General features: G+C 40.3%; 1 protein-coding gene across 1 annotated transcript; it reads right to left on the bottom strand.

Moving 5' to 3' along the window:
* Positions 1-6,571: 6,571 nt before the first annotated feature.
* Positions 6,572-20,617, bottom strand: LOC124121094 (graves disease carrier protein-like). The gene is made up of 8 exons (XM_046484049.2): positions 20,218-20,617; positions 17,419-17,511; positions 16,499-16,632; positions 14,341-14,401; positions 12,741-12,929; positions 11,969-12,131; positions 9,364-9,435; positions 6,572-8,363 (listed from the first exon to the last, which is right to left on the bottom strand). The coding sequence occupies exons 1-8, from the start codon at positions 20,273-20,275 to the stop codon at positions 8,192-8,194; spliced, it is 942 nt and encodes a 313-aa protein (XP_046340005.1). The 5' UTR covers positions 20,276-20,617; the 3' UTR covers positions 6,572-8,191.

Below are 20,617 nucleotides of genomic sequence, written 5' to 3'. Positions count from 1 at the left end.
ATATACCAGCTCCAGCACACAGTTTACTGGGACATACACTGTTTATACACCAGCTCCAGCACACTGCTCACTGGGACATACACTGTTTATATACCAGCTCCAGCACACTGTTCACTGGGACATACACTGTTTATATATCAGCTCCAGCACACTGTTCACTGGGACATACACTGTTTATATACCAGCTCCAGCACACTGTTTACTGGGACATACACTGTTTATACACCAGCTCAAGCACACTGTTTACTGGGACATACACTTTATACACCAGCTACAACACACTGTTTACTGAGACATACACTATTTATACACCAGCTCAAGCACACTGTTTACTGGGACATACACTGTTTATACACCAGCTCAAGCACACTGTTTACTGGGACATACACTTTATACACCAGCTACAACACACTGTTTACTGAGACATACACTATTTATACACCAGCTCAAGCACACTGTTTACTGGGACATACACTGTTTATACACCAGCTCAAGCACACTGTTTACTGGGACATACACTTTATACACCAGCTACAACACACTGTTTACTGAGACATACACTATTTATACACCAGCTCCAGCACTCTGTTTACTGGGACATACACTGTTTATACACCAGCTCAAGCACACTGTTTACTGGGACATACACTTTATACACCAGCTACAACACACTGTTTACTGAGACATACACTATTTATACACCAGCTCAAGCACACTGTTTACTGGGACATACACTGTTTATACACCAGCTCAAGCACACTGTTTACTGGGACATACACTTTATACACCAGCTACAACACACCATCTAGGACCAACTATTATCTGCCTGGGGAGCTGGAGCTGAGCTTCTTTCTGAGACATGGCCTGTGCAACATTGGAATAATTAATTGTTGTCTATTTAATACAGCTGAAACATACTTGTCAAGGGCAATGAAAGTGAAAGTTGCAAAGAACTTATACATATACATGTAATGATCTACATGATCTAGAAGCCTGGCTTCCCATGAAGATCAAGTGGTTGGTCTCCAGGTGACCAACTTCACCGCAGAAATGAAGCAAACACACTTCACGATGTGGAAGAGGTAAGGTACTGTAATTCGCTATAATAAGCGACAGATGAAGCAGTGTTGTAAATAGCAGAAACAAAGGACAAATAACAAAAACAGATATCTGACAAATTATTTGATCTTTTTATATTCAGTGATCAAGTAAGTTTTTCTTGTCACAAGAACTTTCTAAAACTTACGCAAACTTGACCAGTTCATAAAGGCAGCTCAAAATATACCAAATAAAAAAAGTTAGGGATCATTAAATATGTTTTTATGCCGTACACATTTAGAGAAACTCAATCTTCACTGCAAAAAAATCACCAAAAATATTCATGACCCCCAACTTGTATTGTTCAGTAAATTAGTTCATCATAAATGTTTGCTCTTGAAGTGGTCTACATGAGCAGCCTCGCTTCCTATTACCAGGAATCATACACTCAGGCTGCCATGTTTCTCAGTCTGATGACATTCACAAACACTTATTTGTGCTTGTTACAGCTGAAACTACTTTTGAGGACAAGCTCAGTACCTTGCTACATACAACAAGAGCACAGAAGTCACAGAGCAACATTTGATTGATGGCTTATGAAGCAAACACAAAGGTATGTAACTAAAAAAAGTGTGTTTTCTCTTTAGTCAAAACGACTACTGCTTCCATTTATTAAAGCCACACCAAATTAAGATACTTGTATATGAATGTTATACGAATATGTAATAAAAAGCATACATAGCAGTAGACATCTAGAGTAAAATTACACTTGTTTGAATGAGAACTTCACTCAAACATAGATGAAATATACTGCAACAGCCCTGCCTGCAGGGGGAGGTGGAAGGAATAGCCACACAAGGGCACACCAGTACAGTTCCACAAGACACAAATCAGGCAAGGGGAATAAATTATTTTATTATATACTTTTGTGTGAAAGACTACGTTTCTGAAGTTGAGAAAAGTGACATTTTCATTGCAGTGAACATAACACACTGACGGAACTATTGTCATACAAGAGTTAACTCCCCTCAAATTGTCTCCCTTTATTGTAGGTGCCTGGACTCTACACAAACTGTTGACTTCCTTTTCAGGTCAGTTCCACATTGACAAGGCAAAACAAAGACAGATGGTCATTTATGGAGTTAATATAGCTTCTTACCGTTTGTTATTCTCTCAAAAATGTTTCGTTATTAACTGTAAATTTCTCATTTAACTCGTCAATCGAAACTGTTCATTTCGCAAATCTCCATTTTTGTTACTTGACCAGCGTGTATTTTTTCCCTTCCAACAGCAGTCTTGTAGTTTCAAGAATATTTTTGGTAAAAGTTGATTTTGTATATAATCATATCTAAATGTATGTTAGAGAATTTCTGTGACTTTAAATATTTTTTTATACTTTTGGTTATTTTTTTTAAGATTTGGCAAACACGAAATTACTTTTTAAGTTGCAAATACAAGGGTTGGTGAACCGTCCCTGTGTGTTAGATAGGGAGAATTTACAAGAGTTACCTCCGCTCAAAATGTCTCCCTTTATCATACGTGTCTAGCCCTAACACAAACTGTTGACGTCCTTTTAACGTCAGTTCCACACTGACAAGGCAAAATAATGACAGATGGTCATTTATGGAGCTAATATGACTTCTGTCTGTTTGTCTCTCAAAAATGTTATGTTATTAACTGAATTTATCATTTAACTCGTCAAAGCACCATTTATGTTACTTGACCAGCGTGTATTCCTACACTTCCAACAGTGATCTCGTAGCTTTCGAGGATATTTTTTTAAGTTGAATTTTGTATATAATCATATCAAAATGTATGATGAAGAATTGTAGTGACCTCAAATATTTTTTATTACTTTTGTTTTATGTTTTCTAAGATATTGCATACTCGGAACTTCTTTTTAAGTCGCAATTACAAGGTATGGTGAACCGACCAGGCAGGTGAGGTAGGGAGCATTTACATTTCAAGGTTTTACATTTGTAAAGAACAAAATAATTTTCTGGAAGACTACACAAAAGTATATAATAAATAGGATATTCCATGTGTCTCATGAAATATCGAAATATCTCTCATCGAGTGATGGGGGAAAGGAGATATTTTCACTTGTAGCTACACCCCTCTAAAAACATCTATTCTTACCCCTGTCACTCAATGAGAGAAACATATTTCACTCGACACATGAAATATCCTTGAAATTATGTTTATGCTCATTTGATCAATACAAGCATTAAAGTCAACCAGTTGTATGTCTTGTGAAGGGAAGACAAGATTCACATACAACTAAAGCAAGGCATCTGATAATATATACACCATACATGTTGGTTAATATATGAAGAACTACTCATATTCAAGAGACATTAGATTGGTTGATGCACAAATGAACATACAGTCATGTTGTGTGAACCAATGCTCATGATTGCATCACATGTGATGTCACAGATCCACGACTCGAGATGCACCATTTGTCTTGTGCAGGACTAACGTGGATGTCATGAGTGAGTGAGTGAGTGAGTTGGGTTTAACGCCGCTTTTAACGGTATTCCAGTTATATCACGGCGTGCCAGCTTAATGTGGGAGGAAAGCCCGAAGTGATGCAGGTCTAAGACGTTTACCACTTCGGTGAAACCCACGTGCACGGGTATGGTGCTGACAAACCTAGAAACATAATCGGGGCGAACCGGGATTCGAACCCACAATCATAGGTTTCTGGCGTGCCCAAGGGACGCAACTCTGCACAGCGAATCGCGGCGCCTTAGACGACTGGGCCACCCGTGCCCCCCGTGGATGTCGTGACAAGAATAAAGACTCTCTGTGGCAACTGTGATTGTTAGTTTTGTCATTAAGTGGTACACATTGGAGACATCTCTTCATGCTTCTCTACATGTGTCTATGGTCGCATTTTTTTTGGCAGTGAGTACGTATAGTTCTTTGGAAATAAAAACTCATTTTCCACGGAAACCGTTGCCTAATCAGTCATGAGAAAAGATTAAAAAATCCAAATAGAAAGGTATGAGATCGTTCTAAAAAAAATGTTTTTAAAATTGTCATTTTTTAACAATTCAACGTGTTTTGGGGGGAAAAGTAAACGAAGTGATTAAGAATAGAAGCCTAAAAAAAACTCAATTAAAATGAGTTATAAACCCAGAAAAAGATTAAATCTTACTTTCATAAATCTGAGATAATTCTTTAGAGTGAGTGAGTTGGGTTTAACGCCATTTTTAACAGTATTCCAGTTATATCGCAGCGTGTCAGCTTAATGTGGGAGGAAAGCCCAGACGTTTACCACTTCGGTGAAACCCACGAGCACGGGTATGGTGCTGACAAACCTAGAAACATAATCGGGGCGAACCGGGATTCGAACCCACAATCATAGGTTTCTGGCGTGCCAAAGGGACGCAACTCTGCACAGCAAATCGCAGCGCCTTAGACGATTGGGCCACCCGTGCCTCCTTAATTCTTTAGAAAGTGAGTTAAACTCATGACAGAATTATGATAAAGGCAACATTAATACATGATTGTAAAGCTAGGATGAGACAACACTGCACAGCCACTGCACAACAGGGAGTAAACCTGTGTCTGTCTGCAAGTGATAACAAGCTTTCACACAGGACTCCCTGACAACCTGGGAGCAGCCCCACAATCCATCACCCAAATATCTCAGTCATAATAGACATTTTTAACATCTGCAAACGGAAATTAAAAGGTCATAAACTGGACTGAAAACATGCATAAACTCTTGCAATAATACTATCATGCCATAACAGATTAACTATAGTAATACAAATGAATCGGGTGATCCTTAACTTTCTTTGAGTAGTATATATTTCTCCAATGAGTGAGGAGGACACTGACTGCTGATGCTAACCTACTTCAAATTGAACCGATGCTGGAAGGTGTTAAGTATGGATAACATATAAGGATGAACAACTTCCTCATTACAAAAGAATCTTGTCGTTACTTAGTACTCCAACTTCTAAATGCCTCTCAAAGAAGTGTTCTGGAACGTACTGACATGAAAACAGGTCTCTCCTAATCCAGGATGGTAATGCTGATATCACGTTTATGTTTTGAAATACAGCTTCTTGTACGGTAATATTTAAACAGCCCTAAAGCAGGTGTGGCAATTCATTTTGATAACAGACTAAAATGATGTGATTATTGTTTTGTAAAGTGTCTGATGCCTTGGAACTTCATATTTGGTTCTTCTCTTTCCCATTCCTTGTAATGACATGTAAAGTATTGACATGACAGGTAAAGTATTGACATGACAGGTAAAGTATTAACATGACAGGTCAAGTATTGACATGACAGGTAAAGTATTGACATGACAGGTAAAGTTTTGATATGACAGGTAAAGTATTAACATGACAGGTAAAGTATTGACATGACAGGTAAAGTATTGACATGACAGGTTAAGTATTGACATGACAGGTAAAGTTTTCACACGGCAGGTAAAATATTCACACGACAGGTAAAGATCATGCCATCAGTCACTTAAAGGTGGACTGTGCTCAGAGGTCTAGATGTGAAGCTGGGAGGTTGTTGTCCCTGTCAACTATACTGCTTCAAGTACACTGATTTAGGTATACTGCTTCAAGTATACTCCTTCAAGTACACTGATTTAGGTATACTGCTTCAAGTATACTGCTTCAAGTACACTGATTTAGGTATACTGCTTCAAGTACACTGATTTAGGTATACTGCTTCAAGTATACTCCTTCAAGTACACTGATTTAGGTATACTGCTTCAAGTATACTGCTTCAAGTACACTGATTTAGGTATACTGCTTCAAGTACACTGATTTAGGTATACTGCTTCAAGTACACTGATTTAGGTATACTGCTTCAAGTATACTGATTTAGGTATACTGCTTCAACTATACTGCTTCAAGTACACTGATTTAGGTATACTGCTTCAAGTATACTGCTTCAAGTACATTGATTTAGGTATACTGCTTCAAGTATACTGCTTCAAGTACACTGATTTAGGTATACTGCTTCAAGTATACTGATTTAGGTATACTGCTTCAACTATACTGATTTAGGTATACTGCTTTAGGTATACTGCTTCAAGTACACTGATTTAGGTATACTGCTTCAAGTATACTGATTTAGGTATACTGCTTCAGGTATACTGATTTAGGTATACTGCTTCAAGTATACTGCTTCAAGTATATTGATTTAGGTATACTGTTTCAAGTATACTGATTTAGGTATACTGCTTCAAGTATACTGATTTAGGTATACTGCTTCAAGTACACTGATTTAGGAATACTGCTTCAAGTATACTGATTTAGGTATACTGCTTCAAGTACACTGATTTAGGTATACTGATTTAAATATACTGCTTCAAGAATACTGACATAAGTATACTGCTTCATATATACATGTTACCTGGCAGAGATAGTTCATTGGAACAACTTGAATCAAACGTGCTTGGATTGCACCTTGTTAAGAACTGCTTCAGGGCTGACATTCCAGCTGTTCACAAAGTTCCAGCAATGAGCCACAAAAATGTCATGTGACATAGCACTAGTGAAAATTAATTTATTCCAGAAAAAAGTTGACCTCACCTTACTGCCATCAAAGTTTGTCGTACTTTTCTGTTTTCAAGTTTTTCTCCTCAATAAGTTAATATACAGGCACACACTGATATGTAATAACGCAAGGGAAAACAACACATTTTTGCCTTTATAGCTATTATTAACATCAACAGTACCAAATTCACAAATAATAAATAAACACAAAATCAGGTCAGCTGTTTCATAAAATATTACTTGATAAATGCAAACAAGTATACATTATTGGAAAAGACTAAAAACTATTAAAAACTTTTACCAAAACAATAATTTTACAAACCAATATATCACAATACTGACATTCCCATCACTTAAAAACCAATATCTGGCGACAATGTATCACAACCAACAACTCTACTCAGCCAGGTACACACTCAAAGAGACATGCAAGTAACCATGGTAACATACAGTTTATCCTAAAGCCTACCATGATGTAGGAAATTTGTATTGTTATATTTGATTAACATATTCATGATATTAACATAGGATAATCTATACAGTGACACAAAGCAGTAGTTGTAGGTTGTAGTCACAGCAAACACAACCACAATCCTACACTACCCAATCCCTGGACAGTTTAACTATAGTAATATGAAAGAATCGGATGGTCCTCCCCTTGTTTCAGCAATATGTCACAGCTGACAATATTTCTAAAACTGTTCTCCAAACTAAGCAGGTTCCAGACCTTGCTGAGACAGTAGTTGACAACAGTTACAGTATGCCGATGATGCACAGTGCAATTCAGAGCTATTAATGTAAGGATATGAATCCCTGAATCTTTCAGTCTTTGAATCTATGAATCCTTAAATACATCTGCATTCTGGAGCAGCTGTTTCTCCTTCACTAACTATTTCTTCGTCCCTGGATAAAATACTTTCAGTAACCATTCAGAAATCAGTTTGTTCGTCCCTGAACGTTCCTTAAATCAGTCCCCACTTATTGAAATGGAACTCGTACAGACGATTCACGGTCGATATTGAGGCACCCCTGAACGGACGCATCACAGCCGATATCGAGGTACCCCTGTACGGACGTGTCACGGCCTTTATCAAGGGACCCCTGTACGGACGTGTCACGGCCTATATCAAGGGACCCCTGTACGGATGTGTCACGGCCTATATCAAGGGACCCCTGTATAGACGTGTCACGGCCTATATCGAGGTACCCCTGTACGGACGTGTCACGGCCTATATCAAGGGACCCCTGTACGGACGTGTCACGGCCTATATCAAGGGATCCCTGTACGGATGTGTCACAGCCTATATCAAGGGACCCCTGTACAGACGTGTCACGGCCTATATCGAGGTACCCCTGTACGGACGTGTCACGGCCGATATCGAGGTACCCCTGTACGGACGTGTCACGGCCGATATCGAGGTACCCCTGTACGGACGTGTCACGGCCTATATCAAAGAAGGCCCCTGTACAGACCTGTCACGGCCTATATCGAGGTACCCCTGTACGGACTTGTCACGGCCTATATCAAGGTACCTTTGTACAGACATATTACAGCCTCGCCGAGCGACCCGTCTAGCCCAGTCAGCAGTCTGTGCGGCCTCCCTGCACCGCCAACATCACCTGTCTGCTCCTGTATCCAGGCCGAACATCTTCTTGGCCGTCTCGTATGTACTGAATGACACAGCCACCATGGGCATCACCCTCAGGTAGTTGACTGTCAGACCGCGGTACAGGCCATGCCAGATGCCATTCTCCTTGTATACGATGTACAGCGTGTTGGGCCAGCCGCTGAAACACATGTCATGCTTTGAGTATGGAATGTGTCTACCTGTTGTACCTGTGTGAGTCAGGTGTGGAAATGTGTCTACTAGTTGTACCTGTGTGAGTCAGGTGTGGAAATGTGTCTACTAGTTGTACCTGTGTGAGTCAGGTGTGGAAATGGGTCTACTAGTTGTACCTGTGTGAGTCAGGTGTGGAAATGTGTCTACTAGTTGTACCTGTGTGAGTCAGGTGTGGAAATGGGTCTACTAGTTGTACCTGTGTGAGTCAGGTGTGGAAATGTGTCTACTAGTTGTACCTGTGTGAGTCAGGTGTGGAAATGTGTCTACCTGTTGTACCTGTGTGAGTCAGGTGTGGAAATGGGTCTACTAGTTGTACCTGTGTGAGTCAGGTGTGGAAATGTGTCTACTAGTTGTACCTGTGTGAGTCAGGTGTGGAAATGGGTCTACTAGTTGTACCTGTGTGAGTCAGGTGTGGAAATGGGTCTACTAGTTGTACCTGTGTGAGTCAGGTGTGGAAATGTGTCTACCTGTTGTACTTGTGTGAGTCAGGTGTGGAAATGTGTCTACTAGTTGTACCTGTGTGAGTCAGGTGTGGAAATGTGTCTACTAGTTGTACCTGTGTGAGTCAGGTGTGGAAATGTGTCTACTAGTTGTACCTGTGTGAGTTAGGTGTGGAAATGTGTCTACTAGTTGTACTTGTGTGAGTCAGGTGTGGAAATGTGTCTACCTGTTGTACCTGTGTGAATCAGGTATGGAAATGTGTCTACTAGTTGTACCTGTGTGAGTCAGGTGTGGAAATGTGTCTACTAGTTGTACCTGTGTGAGTCAGGTGTGGAAATGTGTCTACTAGTTGTACTTGTGTGAGTCAGGTGTGGAAATGGGTCTACCTGTTGTACCTGTGTGAATCAGGTGTGGAAATGTGTCTACTAGTTGTACCTGTGTGAGTCAGGTGTGGAAATGTGTCTACTAAATGTACCTGTGTGAGTCAGGTGTGGAAATGTGTCTACCTGTTGTACTTGTGAGAGTCCGGCAGCATGATGGACACCTGCAGACGTCGCCGGACGACATCCAGAGGGTAGCTGCAACACACCAATGAAAACAACACTGACTCACAACCAAGCAGTATCAACACATACGCAAGTAACTGACACAGTCATATTCCCAGACAGTCACTGAGTTCCATACCACTGTCGGACAACCAATAGATTTAAACTCTTCATTTGTGTCAGCTTAAATCCTGCCTGTTACCATGGTTACAATGTGTGTCAGTTCTCTGTTGAGAAAGAGTTGAAACAGCTGTGTACAACCCGAGTCAACAAAGGGCAGTCTCGTCACAGATCTACGTACGCTACAGTCTGAGATATGGCTCTACGTACACTACAGTCTGAGATATGGATCTATGTACACTACAGTCTGAGATATGGATCTATGTACGCTACAGTCTGAGATATGGCTCTACGTACGCTACAGTCTGAGATATGGATCTATGTACACTACAGTCCAGGGTTCCGGAAACCGTCATATGCGCCGGACATGTCCGATTGGGAATCTCAAATGTCCGTTTTAAAATATTGCTTACCGGACATTTTAAAAAGTATTGTCCGGACATTCTTAAATTTTGACCGGACATGATCAACAGTTAGGACTGAGCAGTTTCTGTCTGCAGTTGCAACACAATGAAGATTAACTACACTGACAAGCTTTGTTTGTTTTGATTGCTGTAAATACATCGTACCTACATGATAGTCCAATCGGTCAATCACTGTAATAGGCAATAAACTGAGTTGACACTGATTAATTGAGGATTAATTACTGAGAAAATCTTGTTAATTTGAGTGAAAGGTGTTTACAACTGTACATTAATACCTTGCATCATCGATGTACCTCATTATCCTCACACTGCTACGATACGTAACCTCAAACAAGAAGCGAAAGCGTGACGACAGCCAGTCGACCGATGCAGATCAGTCGAGCGGATCTGCAAAACCCTCAAAGTCTGGACGATCATTTTGTAAGTCGTGGCTAACGGCTTTCACTTGGTTGACATACAATGAGGATTTGCAGATTTTATTTTTTTCAGTAGCTAGTCGTATATTGAATCTTGATTGACCGCCATTTTGCTTTCTCGGACGATCGATATCCAATTTTTTTATGGTCAATAATTAAGTACAGATGAAAAAAGTATTCAAATAACTATTGCTATCAACGATATTTTAGTATTTGTGATTAAATTATCTGTCTTGTTTTTAAAAAAATCTTAAGTTTAAAAAAACACTTTTCCCGTGAGGTCACGTGATAACCAAATATGGGATAATAGTCTCGATCCAAATGTTACAACGCGTACACTTGAGCAGACTCATGAATATAACTCATGAATATTAATTAGACCGTTCACTACGTTAATAGATCGTTATTATAACAGAAACAAACGTATGTTTTCCATGTAAATCTAAAATGATATTATTTGTTATTAATTGTCCGGTGAATTAAACAATTTAAATTGAAACAATTCATAATTCATCATATTATGAATACGTAAACTTGTAATGTGTGTGAAAAGTCGTACTAAAATACGCTATTTGAAGGGGGCGTGGCCTAAATGCAAATGTCCGATTGGGATTTTAAATTTTCCGGACCCCTGCTACAGTCTGATACAGATCTACTTATGCTACACTCTGATACAGATCTACTTTTGCTACAGTCTCATCACAGATCTACGTACGCTACAGTCTCATCACAGATCTACGTACGCTACAGTCTGAGATGGATCTACTTACGCCACAATCTGATACAGATTTACTTATGCTACAGTCTGATACAGATCTACTTACGCCACAGTCTGATACAGATCTACTTATGCTATAGTCTGATACAGATCTACTTACACTACAGTCTCATCACAGATCTACTTATGCTACAGTCTGATACAGATCTACTTACACCACAGTCTGATACAGATCTACTGACCCCACAGTCTGATACAGATCTACTTATGCCACAGTCTGATAAAGATCTACTTATGCTACAGTCTGACATATGGATCTACTTACGCTACAGTCTAAGATATAGATCTACTTACGTTACAGTCTTAAATATTGATCTACTTAGGCTACAGTCTGAGATATGGATCTACTTAGGCTACAGTCAAAGATGGATCTACTCACACTACAGTCTGAGAAATGGATCTACTTACGCTACAATCTGAGATATGGATCTACTTACGCTGCAGTCTCAGTTGCATCTACTTACAGTCAGAGATGTGGTTCTACTTACGCTACAATCTGAGATATGGATCTACTTATGCTACAGTCTGAGATGCGGATCTACTTACGCTGCAGTCTCAGTTGCATCTACCTACACTACAGTCTGAGAAATGGATCTACTTACGCTGCAGTCTAAGATATGGATCTACTTATGCTACAGTCTGAGATACCGATCTACTTACACTACAGTCTGAGAAATGGATCTACTTACGCTCCAGTCTAAGATATGGATCTACTTACGCTACAGTCCAAGATGGAACTACTTATGCTTTTGTCTAAGATGGACCTACTTACGCTACAGTCCAAGATGGATCTACTTATGCTAGTCAAAGAGAAAAGAGGTACTTACGCCACAGTCTGCGATACAGCCCCTGCCAATCCACCACAGATAAGCTTTGCAGGAAGAGTTAGAACCAAACCTCCGGTATTCTCGGGGCATGGAGAACCCAAGTGATCGGGAAACTTGTCCAGGAAAAAGTTCTTCAGTGTTTCAAAACTATAGAAGGACAGACCTGAAAGATACATAGTCTCTCACTGGACAATATCTGACACATGTGACCAGATGAACACGCTTTAAGGAAAACTCCTGATAATGTGCAGTGAACACAAATGCGTTCCAGATACACAAAACTATTCACCACACATCTAGAATACGACAGTCATAATCTGTCATTGTTTCCAGGTCAGCATCACAAACAAAGGAACGAGAAGCACCTTGATACTGGATGGTGAGTACTTCCAGATATTGACTACTACAAAGCAGCGGGTACTCAACATTCGGTACGTTTCTCATACATAAGAGAATCTAATGTAGGTCTGTGGTTGTTGACTTGATTCCTCAAAAGTATTAGGGGCGGTGGGGTAGCCCCATGGTTAAAGTGTTCACTCGTCCCGCCAAAGATCCGGGTTCGATTCCCCACATGGGAACAATGTGTGAAGCCCATTACTGGTGTCCTCTGCCGTGATACTGCAGCAATATTGCTAAAAGCAGCGTTAAACAATACTCACTCACTCAAAAGTAATATGCCTCAAGTCAAGTCTATACTCAGTTACCTACCTACCTACCATATCCAGCAGCTGTAAGCACATGATCCCTTCTTTCCCTCACAACCAGTACGTACCTGCATATGGTGCCATTCCCAGGACAGAAGGAACGATTCCCCGGTACAGGGCCTTGAAGCCTCCCTCTGCACTGACGATTGAACGGAACGTGTCCACCAGGCCCTGGTACATGTGTTCCCCCTTCACCTGGAACGCCAGTCGCGCGCGGATCATATCCAGTGGATAGGTGAAGAGTACAGACGTCAGACCTGAAGGTTGGAACAGTCATCATAATAACCCATCATTCAGTTTTACAAGCCAGTTACCTTCATTTATAAACCTATTCATTGGGATCGCTATTAAGTAAGAGACTTCTTTCTATAGGCATTAAAACCTATTGTGAGGTTTTACTTTCCAGTCTGGTTAAATCTCATAAACAGGGACGTCGTAATGTCCTTGGGATTTTATATAATATCCCTGGGATTTTATATAATATCCCTGGGATTTTATAGGATATTCAAGTCATATTTGCTATAATATCCCAGGGATTTTATATAATGTAACCTCCGTTCAGATTGAAACATGTAATGAAATGTAAAATCAAACGACAAATGTTTTCTTTATATTCCCGAGGATCGAACTCGCAACCTTCATATCTGTAGCCCAGTGAGTGTACCACGAGGCTTGATAAGTGTTGATAAGCCACACTGGTTTTTAGAATGTGCTTTTCAAGATCCGTACGCCAGCAACAGATATTTTACGCGCGTTTCCTAAGGTTCATGGAAAGTATGTTCGAAACATAAAAATGTTGATAAATGTTGTTTTAAGTTTCTTTTTTCGGTTTATAAGTATGGAAAAACACTTCCCTCGGTTTTGGTAGACAGAGCATGCCCAGGGAGTCGGGAAAAAATGCGGAGGCTTCGCCCCCCTTGGTTTTTCCCTCTCCCCAGGGCATGCTCTGTCTACCAAAACCTCGTAAGCGTGTTTTCTCCAATACGTAAGGACCAATACTCTCAGGGAAAAGACCAAACCTAGAGTTTGTTTGTTTGATGCATATCACCACACTCTGCAATGTTCTAACTACATAACAGCAGTTCATAAATAGTTGAGTCTGGACCAGACAATCCAGTGATTGATATCATGAGCATCAATCTATGCAATTGGCATATGATGATGTGCATCAATCAAGTCATGGGTGAAAAGGATTCAAGGGAGGGTCAACAAAAAAGATGACAGTCGTAAACAATAACACACATATCATGAGGATCATGAAAAAATGTAAAAGGACATGGAGAGTAAGTATGACAAGTATTAGGGGAAGGTCATATTAGTGCATCAAACACCTCTGACCCCCCTCTGTAATATGACCCGCCCCTTTTATCTCCACTCTATTGTGGCAAACCCATGACTCCTCCAGCACCAAAGTTTTCATTTGGGAAGTGACATCCCCATTCCATCTCTTTGGACATACCTGTCAGGATGTCTCCCTCATCCAATGTCTCCTATCAGGATGTCTGTCTCCCTCCACCCGTGGGATTTGACTGTGTGACTAGCTTTACATGGTGTCCTTCACAACACACTTAACACAAGCCCATGGTAGCCAATAGGTTCAAAGTATTAATCATAATGGCATGTGGCCACAATACACTGGACAATCAAGGATGGAGACTAATGAAGTACCTGCTAGAGATCCAGACAGCAGCTTCACCACATGAGGGGATATCGCAAATGTCTTTATGAGCTGAAAAGGTCAAACAATCTTTCATGAACACATTTACATGCATCATAAAAACAGAAGTATGTAGCAAAATCATGAAAAACATAGGTGATTGCATCAATGATTCTTAGTCCCTAAAGACACCTAGGCAATGTGTACCATCTAAAGACACCTAGGCAATGTGTACCATCTAAAGACATCAAGGCAATGTGTACCATCTAAAGACATCAAGGCAATGTGTACCATCTAAAGACATCAAGGCAATGTGTACCATCTAAGGACATCAAGGCAATGTGTACCATCTAAAGACACCTAGGCAATGTGTACCATCTAAAGACATCAAGGCAATGTGTACCATCTAAAGACATCAAGGCAATGTGTACCATCTAAAGACACCTAGGCAATGTGTACCATCTAAAGACATCAAGGCAATGTGTACCCCCTAAGGACACCTAGGCAATGTGTACCATCTAAAGACACCTAGACAATGTGTACCATCTAAGGACATCAAGGGTATGTGTACCATCTAAGGACATCAAGGCAATGTGTACCATCTAAGGACACCTAGACAATGTGTACTATCTAAAGACATCAAGGCAATGTGTACCATCTAAGGACACCTAGGCAATGTGTACCATCTAAAGACATCAAGGCAATGTGTACCATCTAAAGACACCTAGGCAATGTGTACCATCTAAGGACACCTAGACAATGTGTACTATCTAAAGACACCTAGGCAATGTGTACCCCCTGAGGACATCAAGGCAATGTGTACCATCTAAGGACACCTAGGCAATGTGTACCATCTAAAGACATCAAGGCAATGTGTACCATCTAAAGACACCTAGGCAATGTGTACCATCTAAGGACACCTAGACAATGTGTACTATCTAAAGACACCTAGGCAATGTGTACCCCCTAAGGACATCAAGGCAATGTGTACCATCTAAGGACACCTAGGCAATGTGTACCATCTAAGGACATCAAGGCAATGTGTACCATCTAAAGACACCTAGGCAATGTGTACCATCTAAGGACACCTAGACAATGTGTACCATCTAAAGACACCTAGGCAATGTGTACCCCCTAAGGACATCAAGGCAATGTGTACCCCCTAAGGACACTGAGACAATCTTGCAGAATTATGACATAATTAAATCTAAACAAACCCTAACCTTTTTTAACCGAGGTGGAACTTGTCATGGAAATTGCAAAAAGAAGAAGAGTTTGGAACCTTAGTCCATCTTGTTGCCATGGAAACGTAAAAAGTAAAAGTTTCTAAAATTTCTAAATAGCAAAAGGCACCAGTTCAGCATGTACCTGACAAACCTGCAAAGTTTCATGAAAAATTATTGAACGGTTTCTGAGTTATGCTCCAGAAACGAAATGTGACGGACGGACGGAGCCTGTTTCTATATATGAAATAACTCACCTTCCTATCAGTAGTCGGACAGTACACTGATACATCGGTGGATCGCAATATTTTCAATCCGTCGCACACAAAGGAATAATATCAATCCATACCTTAAAAGTTTGGTTTTATAACTGTTACACCAAGCACCAATTGATAGTGAACATCAGTAGTGGAACCAAAATATTTTCATCCATTGAGTCATAGTTGACACTGCCATCTTTTAATCATCAGTGTGGCTTACGCACCACAGACAACAGCACATGCAAGTATCATGATTCATATCGGATCATGAGCAAAGTATCAAGATAAGCATTGGATCACACTGTCTGTGTATCGTCCTAGCCCTCCTTCCTATACTGTATTCGGTCAAACAGCACCCGTGAAGATCCAGGTAAGAATTTTTTCTAATGGGATTGGATGGTCAGGCTCACAGACTTGGCATGTCAGTGATGTCAATCACTGGATTGTCTGGTCCAGATGCATGTCATCGTATCCCAATTGCGTAGATCGATCCCCATGATATCATTATCAATCACTGGCTTGTCTGGTCTAGATGCATGTCATCATATCCCAATTGCGTAGATCGATGCCCATGATGTTAATCACTGGCTTGTCTGGGCCAGACTTGATTATCATACAGCTGGAATATTGCTGAGTGTGGTGTTAAACAACAATCAATCAAACAATCAACCAAGGACATAGCTCACCTTCTTATACTGCTCATATGACATGTACTGAATGGCTGCATAAGGAAATATTCTCAGCATCTGGACACCATTGCCCTTGTAGAGTCCGGAGAAGCCTTCCTTGTGGACCACCTGCTTCAGCGTGGAAAACACACCTAGCAGAGGAAACATCAGAGTTGCTAGCCATGATATATACAGGAGTGACACATCATGGATCATCCAGTGTATTATATATCCATTCTATTCAGATAAATACCCAGACAATATAATGGCGCTGTTTTGAGCCCAACTTAAATTACATGACTCTAAAAATAGCCATCCAATCAATTTGCAAGAGAAATTCTGTGCAAAGTAAGTGATGAGTGATTGAAATTGTAACATCACTTCTAAAATGAAGTGGTGAATGGGACCAGTGTATTTACCATATTAAACTGGAGTCATGATACCCTGGGTAATCAAGGATGAGAATGAGTGAGTCAGCGGTGTTTCATGTTTATTTTAAAGGTCGTTCACACCAACTAGGCCACCTAGTGGTTGATAGTGTCAACATCACTTATCCTTATCAGGACCAATTAAAATAACTCAAATCACAAGTTATGCCTGAGGGTCCTTCATGTTTGTGTCATGCCCTAACCTAACCAAGCACCAGTGAGAATATATATCACAATGTTGCGAAACCAGCATATGTTGCAGTATAATGCATGATGCACGATCTAGAACATCCACATGATGAAGTAACCTCCCAAACTACAGTGTTTCAGTCAACGTGCCATCTGTTCACTCACCTAGATGTTTATAGTGCTTGTTGTGGGCCTGCAGCAGAATCTACAGTGTTTCAGTCAACGTGCTATCTGTCCACTCACCTAGATGTTTGTAGTGCTTGTTGTGGGCCTGCAGCAGAATCTACAGTGTTTCAGTCAATGTGCTATCTGTCCACTCACCTAGATGTTTGTAGTGCTTGTTGTGGGCCTGCAGCAGAATCTTCACTCTGTCCAGAGGCGCCACTGTGGTCTTCGCACAACATCCTGCAAGTCCTGTTTCGAAAATAAAACAAACCTACATGGCCGGAAGATCATGATTATGTCAGTGATAGTTGACTAGGTATAGTAACATTTCCGTAAGATTTGACATCGCTTGGCTCGTTATACTACTAAGGGGAAGGCCAAAGTAGACACAATTTATGGATAACAACTTCTTTCATTTACTGTAATAGCGATGTTTCGGTATCGATCCTTATAGCGTTGTCAAGCAAGGGTGAAACATTAACATGGGACAGAAAATATATAGTAGGTGGAGGTATATATTCTGTACCATGTCCATTATTCAGCTGGTTGTGTAGCATTAGATCTACAATGTCTACTGGTTGTGTAGTATTAGATCTACAGTGTCTACTGGTTGTGTAGTATTAGATCTACAGTGTCTACTGGTTGTGTAGTATTAGATCTACAGTGTCTACTGGTTGTGTAGTATTAGATCTACAATGTCTACTGGTTGTGTAGTATTAGATCTACAATGTCTACTGTTTGTGTAGTATTTGATCTACAATGTCTACTGGTGGTGTAGTATTAGATCTACAATGTCTACTGGTTGTGTAGAATTAGATCTACAATGTCTACTGGTTGTGTAGAATTAGATCTACAGTGTCTACTGGTTGTGTAGTATTAGACCTACAATGAGTTACAATGGATTATATTGAATTAATTTGTTAGCAGTGGTGAGATAGCTAACCCAGCAACAATGCAGTTTACCAGGCACAGCTTAAATAGAGCTAACTGGCTCAGGCTGCTGGCTGTGACTCATGCTTCACAGATCTCAATCCCTTGGGGTAGTTGTGTTAAGGTTAGGGTGGTTACCCCCAACTCTATCCTCAGCCCTTGGATGTCCTTTCAGATCCCCCTCCCCCCTCCTTTACAATCAGGTTAGGTACCCCTTTCCAATCAAACCTTCCCTCCCCCTCACGGTCCTTAGTGTTGGGCATCACTCGCCAATCAAACATCGCTTTAGGATCTTTAGGGTAAGGTAACCCTTTACAACCCATAGGGTTAGTTGTGGGGTAGGGTATGAGTCAGCTATCTCTTTTAGTGAATTATTTAATTCAATGTAATTTGATGGAAATTCCTTATGTTCATATCCAGTCTTGAATTTTGCAGAAAATTGGCTACTGCTCATAAAGTTAAACAATCAAGTGCTGATCACTTGGTAAATGAGCACTAGTTAATTGTGATAGTGGCCATGGTCCCAAGGTCCTAAGGTCCCAAGGTAAAGGGTTGACTAACTGGATTAACTCATTAGTCTAGCTTAGCTTTAAGTTGGCAATGTGAGTTGGATCCTCCACATAGGGCCCATGGACTAATCCAGGCTGTCAGTCAAAACTGGTGCATGCCTGGGACTCATGACATTTTTTTAAAACAAAAGTAACAAATTAATTTTAATTTGCATTGTTTTTATTTGTTTGCAAGTTAATAGATTCGGCGTACTGCAGACCCTCTGTTCAGATAATTTTGCCATCACAGGCTTCCTTCTTCTGGAAGATGGATCTAGTTGCTTAGCAATAACCATGACAACTACATGTGCTGACTTTACCTTGGATCATCTCCAATGTTGTCACATACATGATGTCACAATACTGGCAGTTCATTAAGTTCAATATTCTGAAAGTGTGATCAGGGATTTGTATCTAAATCTAGGTTTCAAACTAAGTGACAAACAAATTTGAAAAAAGTGATTTGTCCAAAATTGGGAATACCTAACTTATTATTTCCTTAATTCTGAGTTTTTTAGGATGGCAAACACATGATGAAACTTTTGAAGGAGGAAATTTGACAGACATTTGCTGCAGGTCTGGTGATGAATATCAACCTCTGAGCAGACCTAGATACATCCCTGATAAGCATACCCAATGACATGTATTTATTTATCATAAAAAATGCCCAATGTGGCAGAGAGTGGAAATACTTTACTGCTTTTGGTTTTATTAACTATTCTAATATTTGTATTCATTAAAAAAGCAACTTCTCTGATTTCAGGTTATGTGGTGAACTTAGAGCATCAGAGGCAATGTAACTGTTGACTATCTATTTATAGATATCCACATGACTCGCAACTTGCTTGTGCTTGCATTTATGGTCTCCATAAATTATGATGGGATGTAAAAAGCAAAATTTAATTTGTAACCCATGGATGAAACGAGGACAGAAGCTAGGGGCCGGGACTTATCATTCGAGACAGGTTCAGTCGATTGAAATCCGAAAAAGGTGTGCTGGTAAAGTGAATATCCCTATGGATAGTGAATGGGTGTCTGATTGGAAATCTTGATGATTGTAACAGGTGCTTGATCAGAAAGTGGATCCAAGGATAGAGTTGGGGATAACCTACCCTAACACAACTAGGATCAAAAAGGCATGTGAGATCAGTAGGACAAGAGCCTCATACCTGGGGTCAGGTAGCTCTAAACTTGCTGTACCAGACAAACTACAATCCTGTCTATTTTCCTATACTGTGAGTTTTGACTTTGGATTCCATGGTCGCTTTCACTAATTTCAGACATGTCTGTGTTGACTTGATCCCCTGGGTTCTCACTGTGTAAAAGGAAACAATCCATTCACAAACTGGACTACAGAAACCATGTAACTAATATTAATAATAATAATAATAATAATAGTCTCGTCTGCGATTTTTTGTTGTTGCGAGTTTGATTTTTATAATTATTAGCAGTTGCATGGTCCTGTCACTGGACTCACCTCCAGACACAAACGTTTTCAGGATGACATCCAGGTTCTGTTTGGTTGACGGATCCATGTCACTCCATTGTCAGGCAGACACACCTACATCAAGTCATGTCCTTATGTTACCGGACTACGTGTGGTAAGTCACAACTTGAAGCCGGTTAGGCCTATGGCAAATGTGGTTTAAAACCCCTGCCTTTCGTGACTTCCTTATTTACTCTTGCATGGTCATCAAATTCTACTATACAATTAACTACGAAAATTATATCCGTGTTCGAAATTCGGATTCAGAAAGGGTGTCTGTGGCTACTATGATAGAAGCAGATGAAGGGCCATGGTGTGTCCCGGTGATCTGCAGGGCAGCTTGTCAAACAGGGGAGAAAGGTTACCGGAAGTAAACAAAGAGACAACTCAC

The sequence above is a fragment of the Haliotis rufescens genome, unplaced genomic scaffold (assembly GCF_023055435.1).
Source record: "Haliotis rufescens isolate VD_foot unplaced genomic scaffold, xgHalRufe1.0.p SCAF_11, whole genome shotgun sequence".
NCBI lineage: Eukaryota > Metazoa > Mollusca > Gastropoda > Lepetellida > Haliotidae > Haliotis > Haliotis rufescens.
Note: the sequence above shows the minus strand (reverse complement) of the source record. Positions and strands in the feature narration are given on the sequence as shown.